Source organism: Fusarium vanettenii (assembly GCF_000151355.1).
Source record: "Fusarium vanettenii 77-13-4 unplaced genomic scaffold NECHAsca_181_unmapped, whole genome shotgun sequence".
In the NCBI taxonomy this organism is placed as follows: domain Eukaryota; kingdom Fungi; phylum Ascomycota; class Sordariomycetes; order Hypocreales; family Nectriaceae; genus Fusarium; species Fusarium vanettenii.
In genome coordinates this window covers 2484-9205 of record NW_003315709.1, presented here as the reverse complement: position 1 = coordinate 9205, position 6722 = coordinate 2484, and the positions used below count along the sequence as shown (strand labels likewise).

Sequence of the window (6722 nt, the reverse complement as noted above, 5' to 3'; positions counted from 1 at the left end):
ATAAAAATAGCTCCCTAGAGTTAATTATTAAAGCTTTAAAGTCTAATACTAAAGTAATAAAGGTAATTATATATAAGGTTATCTTATTAAGGAGTAAGGTCTAAAACCTTCGGGAAGTAAATAAGATATTAAGCTAGCGCCGAAGGGCAAAAAAGATTAGACTATAGAAAAGAGAGGTAATAATAATAAAAGAAAGGAGGTAAATAATTAATTAAGTAGATATTAATATATAGGTAATAGCTAAATCGTCGCGGAGTAGTAGTTAAGGCTAGTCGGCGCGACTAGGTATTCGGCGTCATAATATCTACGGTAAGCCTAGGTATAATATAAAGACCTATTAAGTAGTTCCTAAGTTATCTAGGTAAGAATATAGCAAGTAGTTTTAATTAATTAGATACTTAGTTATAGTTTTATTATAATTTATAATTTTAAGGTTAAGATTTTTAATTTACTTATTTATCTAACTTACTTACTTATTAACTATATTAATATATAAAGTAATTATAAAAAAAATATTATTTTATATATAAAATATAAAAAAAGAAATATTTTTATTTTTTATAAAGAGCTAATTAATTTCTCTTAATATATATAAATAATAATTATAAGTTATATTTTATTATAGGGTTAGGGTTAGTTATATTAGCCTGAAGCGTTATGATAATGATACCGCGAGCAGTAAGAGAACTATTTCTAGGTCAACCACTGACACGGCCTGTTCGATGACTGTTGGGTTGAGACATTCGGCGGAAAGTAGGCACAATGCCCAACCCCGCTGTATAATAGGCCACGTGTACTCCGACGGGATGTCTTGTTACCCTAGAGGTAACCCACGTCTCTTGTTTGTCTACGTATTAGGATTGAGAAAATGCCATCGACTTGTAAATCGCTGGCATACTTGCTCTGTCGTACTCAAGCATCACACCGGATGACACAAAAGATAGAAGAAGGGATTTCTTGACACAGGAGGATTATCGCCACGGTGAGGTAGTGACTCAACACAATTAGACATACGGAGAGGCAAAGGAGCGATCATACCAACTTGAAGAGGTTACAATGGTATTTCTACATTCTGGAAATTCAAGTATAACACCAGCGTGGACGACAAGATCCATGAAAGGAAGCTATCACTCTTCGCTCAACTACGTTCCGAATATTCCGTCCATCATGCAAATCTCGCTAGATTCATCACCTTGCTTCCACTCGATGGCACGGCCCCTCGGCCAATCCTACGACCGCGAGCCCTCATGCACGTGTCGTATCGACGCCGCAAATTGGTAACCTGGGTCTCCATACCCCTGAAAGCCTTCATTTTAGAGCTCTTGATTCGCTAACCCGTAGCAAGGGCACTGACTGGCAGCCGGCTGTGCGGGAGTGGCTGTGCCATGGCTGCCCTACTTTAGGTAACCAAGGAGCCAACCAATTATTGCAAGGGTGTTGGACCCCGCCGACTTGGAACAATTTGCTCCGTCGAGTCCGTTCGCTTGCCCGGGACGCAACAATTTCGTCAATGATGAGTTTTGAGCACGGTGATGGTTACACGAAAGAATGGTTTTCACTCGAGGTCCTTGGTCTGGCTACTCTCTCCCATTCTTTCCTACCTACACATGCCCATAAGGTCACGCGTGATGATACACCACAACGGGTTTACCAGCCCTACGGATACGACGGCCCCGCCGATCCGGAGGCGTGTGACAGCCAAGTCCAAGGTCATTGGAGAATGGTGGCTCTCCTGGTCGAGGTCCTTGCGCAGATCAAAAGTCAGACCTGGAGACAGCCATGGAAGGGAAGAGCCTTATGCATTGCCGTAAACGGCAGTGCCCGAGCTGATGGTACCATCACCATGCATTGTTCGTGTGCCTAGCCGAGGCAGCTGAGAAGCTGCTGGTCTGACCAAGAACGAAGCGAATGGATGGGAAAAGGCAACAGGACACGTGGCGTGCGTACCGAATGAGCTGCCTGAAATTGGAACGTCTTTGCTAATTTGCCCGTATAACAACTCGTCTAGACGTAAAAAATACCAGGGGCTCCTGGACTCGGCCTCTCAAGCAGCCAATCATCACCGTGTCCCCTTTTAGCACGCATCGAAAATCAGCAGACGGTGCCGAGGTCCGAAAAATACGAGATTGCGCGCTAAGAAGGGGCCAGCTAGTGGTGCAATAGGAAACAGCGCACGCGATCCTTTGCGAGTCGAGACTCTTTCAGCCTAAAACGTCTCATCTCAGAGTGTCGCGGAGGCCAGGTCTTTTTGACCGTTGCTCATCCTACTCACGGCTTCTCGGAAGATGGCATGCTCCCGGATCTCGTATACTAAGGGGGGGAAAAAGAGAAAAAAAAAAAAAAACAATTAATTACATCCAGGGGCCCAGCGTCTCTCTCCACATTCCTTCTCCGCGTTTTTTGTTTTCTACGAGAGAGATCATGTTACATCAATCTTGGACCCTGAACTGAATCTTTCGAATATTGTTTGTTTCACTCAGTGCAACGACGTCCGCTCTCTCTCGTCTTTTTTCGCCAGGCCTTGATGGCCTCCTTTTCTTTTTGTTCTACAGTCACCATGATCCAAACACCGGCATGGTTTTTGAGGCTTGGCTCTCGTCTCGCCAATCGCCAAGTTGTCTTTACCTTTGCTGCTTTGGCCATCCTTGAAGCAAAACTCGCACACATTCACAGCCATCGCTTTGCTGTCGCACCAAGTCGATTACTGTCTTACTTCGGCTCATTCTTTCTGCAAGACATTCTTCTCCTAATTCTCATCAGACTCCTCCTTGATCATTGGGTACCGAGAGCCTCGCTACCATATTTCCTCAGCACTGCGGTGACTGGCGTCTTGATATTTTACAATGTCGCTCTTTCTACCGCATCCGTCTCCTTCTATCTCGTCTCTGGATCCGAAATACATTGGAGAAACATCAACCTTGTCTCCGACCCCACATCAAGGGCCATCGTGCTCTCAGGCTTCCTCACTTTTACCCTCGTCGTCTCCGCCTCACTCTTCCTTAGCTGGCTCCTCCAGAACATTTGTTACACAGTGTTTGGATGGGGTGCTGACATCTCCAACTTCCCCTTTGCTTTGGCGGGAAAAAGTTTGAGTCGCTTTTGGAGGAATAAAATTAGCTACGGCCGGATCCCCGAACCCGATGCCGTTGATCACTCGGACAACCGATACTCTGATGGAGACGACGATTCGAACCACGACTCTTTTTTCGATCTTGAGAAGCCTCAGACGGCATATTCACGACTCTCAGCAAGGATACACAATGCGTCCGGGATTTCTCTACCGCCATCCACCGTCAAGCGCATCGTACACGGCGTACCTTATGTCACCTGGTCTCTCTTTCTCCTTGCTTTGGCTATCTTATCGCTTCAGAGACCCAGTGATCGATCCCTTGTCTTCCTCTCATGGACTGCCGGACTCTTGCCGTTCATCGATTTTTCTTCCACCTCGCCACTCCTGGACCAACTGCCTTCTCATTACGGAGTGGGTATCCAACGTCAATGGGATGGACGATCAGCCCTCAGTGAACCGCCGACGCTCAGCTGGCTACCAAAGGGTGAGCCCCTGGTTGGATTTGAGGATTGGTACACACCCCAAGAGATGCACTACAACTCGGCCGCAGACCCCCTGAAGATCTCCAACCTCAACCAACCCTTGCTGGAGTCTCTTCGCGACAAGTTACCAGATGTCCCGGTCCGCCATGTGATTTTGTTTCTACTCGAAAGTACCAGAAACGACGTGTTCCCCATCAAGAAGCATGGGGCCATCTGGAACCGATTTCAGGACTCTTACCCCGATCACAAGATCCCTCAGGAAGCTATGGAGAGGCTATCAACATTGATGCCTACCGCAAATTACGTCACTGGCGACTATGATGATGGTTTCGAACACGACGAGAAGTCTAAGCGTGGCGGTCCCCGATTCACGAATGCTCACACAACTGGTACCTATACGCTCAAGAGCTTGGTCGGTACGATTTGCGGGTTAAACCCCCTCATTGCCGACTTCAATCTTGATTACAAGCGTCATATCTACCAACCCTGTCTGCCACATATCTTCGAAGCTATGAACAAAGTCACGGACACAGCCGAGTCGAGTTCGAAGTGGAAGTCTTACTTCTACCAAGCGGCGACCATTCATTACGACAATCACGATAAGCTCATGGCTGCCATTGGCTTTCCTGAACAAAACACCATTGATCGGGATTGGCTCCGGAGCGAGAATGCTTCACACGGCGCTGTCCACCTCGAAGACATCAACTACTTCGCCTTTCAAGAGGACCCTCTTGAGGATTATATCCGTGACATATTTGTCAATGCTGAGGAGACAAACGATCGGGTGTTCCTCACACATATCACGAGTACAAGTCATCACGGCTACGGTCTGCCTGTCAATGAAACATCTACCCCATTCGGCAAGAACGAGGCAGAGACACTATCTGATTATGTCAACGCTGAGGCCTATGATGATAGATGGATTCGCAAAGTTCTCAATCTACTGGATGAACAAGGGGTCGCCAATGAGACGCTCGTAGTCTTCCTTGGAGACCATGGCGTCTCATTGGTCGAGAACGATAAAGCATCCCCTTATTATAACCCCAGCATAGGCGCTGATCATGTTCCACTGGTACTTTCACATCCTCGACTACCGGCATTCGATGTTCACGATTCTGTTTCGTCCATCCAGGTGCTACCTACAATTCTTGATCTTCTTCTCGAGACTGGGTCGCTCGACAACAGCAGTCGGCAAGTTGCAGAGGATATTGTTCAGAATTATGAAGGGCAATCCCTCCTCCGACCGCAACAGCTGAGCGATCAAGGAGTATGGCAGTTCACTGTTGTCAATCCCGGGCGAGCTATGATTGGCGTGCGTGACGCCCGACATCCCGAGCGCCACCTTGTTGTCCCCCTTATCGACAATGTGGAGTGGCGGTTGAATAACATCACAGTCGATCCCTTAGAAAAGGATGGCGTACAAGCCTTTGACTTTATCTCATTTTTGCAAAGCGTGGAGGTGAAATTTGGCCCTGAGTGGGCTCAATGGGCAGAAGAGGGTGCGTTCGCTACCCGTTGGCATGTTCAGGATAATAGTAAGCGTTGGCGTTATGAGCGCAATCCGAAAGTTCAGGAGAAAAAGGATCAATGAAGAGCTTTTTGTTTTCGATATCATGTACAATATGGACCCTGAAGGTTGCATTCAATGGCGTTATATAGTTGTACGGTGGTTTAGTTACTTTCATTAGAACATGACTTGGCAATGCCATTTGTTCATAATCAAGCAAAAGTGATTTATGATAATTATGAGTTGATAACGATGGAAGCCTATGAAACATGTTTAGTTGATAATCTCTCGCCTTCTCAAAAGAGCTTTGCCCGATCGATGTATGTCTTTGGAAAGTCAACAAAGATAACACATAGAGCCTATTTGGTGATCGAATCAAGGCCGTAGGTATATGCCATGGAAGCAAATTTTAACAACGGAATACCTTAGCATGATCCCTATTGCTTGCTGCTCTCGCTGTCATCTTGGATAAGAGCGCGAAATTTGGCCCAGTCCCAGCCCCGCCCCTCGTCATCACCAGACCACCCGGCCTGCTTCATAACGACCACCAGCTCTGTGTGCTCGTCCTCTTCGGAGAGGTCGTCTCACTCGAAATTCATCCTTAGTGCTGAGAACTTCCACTGGTCTATCCTGACCCACCTTAGCTCTCGAGACCACTGATTGCAGAGGGCAAAGAAGTCCGCGGATTAGTACATGTTTACGCTAGAAAAGCTATCCCTCTACTTTTTAGCCGGATCGTGGTTGAACCGGTCCCGCGTGGCGTTGAGCTCCGGTTCGGGCTCGTCGTGCTCCCCATTCGGACTACCCTAGTAAACGTAGCCGCCTTTAGTGTCAACAACGACAAGTATCCGTTCCGGCCGAAGCTCGTGGCGATGCAGGCGCAAGAGGGTGTCAAAGGGGGATCTCTATTAGTGAAGGGCTCAGGCATCGTCTCGAGCTAGTCACTGCGGATCAAAGCGTGGGTGTATTCGCTGCGCTAGTCGACAACACGAGTGTGGTCCATGATGAGCGGCGTGAAGGCAACCTGCGACGCGTCAAAGTCTGGGTATGGAAGTTGATATAGCAGTTCCACGGCCTGGTCGTTCTTCTGAAGACGGGCCAAGGTGTCGTGATTGACGGATGGCCAGCCACCTGCAGGCGCACATTGCACAGCCACATCCCAGACCGTGCGAGAGCAGAATTCGTAGTAGTCAATCAGTAGACGGACGAACTCATCCTGCCATGGCAACATAGAATAGGTCAAGGCGCTGGGTTAGGAGGATGCGAGTGCAGCTCGAGGGGGAGGAGGAAGTGGTACTTTTCAGTGCGACAGCGGTGAATGGCAGTTAATCCAGTCCGGCTTATCCAATGCATAGTAAGTTAGGGGAAAAGCGTGCTAAGCCATTTTAGGCTATAGAGTAATTTCTTATCTATAGAAAAGGAGGTAGAGGCCGCCTAAGCCTTACCTTTATTATTACTTTTATAAGCCTTAAATAGAGGACTTTTAGGCCTATTAATAGGTTATTTCTTTATTACTATTAATTAATTAATTACTCTTATTATTTTATATTAAATTTACCTTATAAGAAAGTATATAAGACCTTTTTTTTTAAAAGTATCTTAAAGAAAAGCTATATAATAAATCTCTCCTTTAGCTATATAATTTAATATATTTTATTTCTCT

At 46.5% G+C, this 6722-nt stretch overlaps 1 protein-coding gene across 1 annotated transcript; it reads left to right on the top strand.

Moving 5' to 3' along the window:
* Positions 1 to 2557: 2557 nt before the first annotated feature.
* On the top strand, positions 2558 to 5259 carry NECHADRAFT_65025 (uncharacterized protein; the record flags this gene model as incomplete). Its single annotated transcript, XM_003039081.1, has 1 exon — positions 2558 to 5259. The coding sequence occupies one exon, from the start codon at positions 2558 to 2560 to the stop codon at positions 5141 to 5143; it is 2586 nt and encodes an 861-aa protein (XP_003039127.1). The 3' UTR covers positions 5144 to 5259.
* Between the last annotated feature and the right edge of the window lie 1463 nt (positions 5260 to 6722).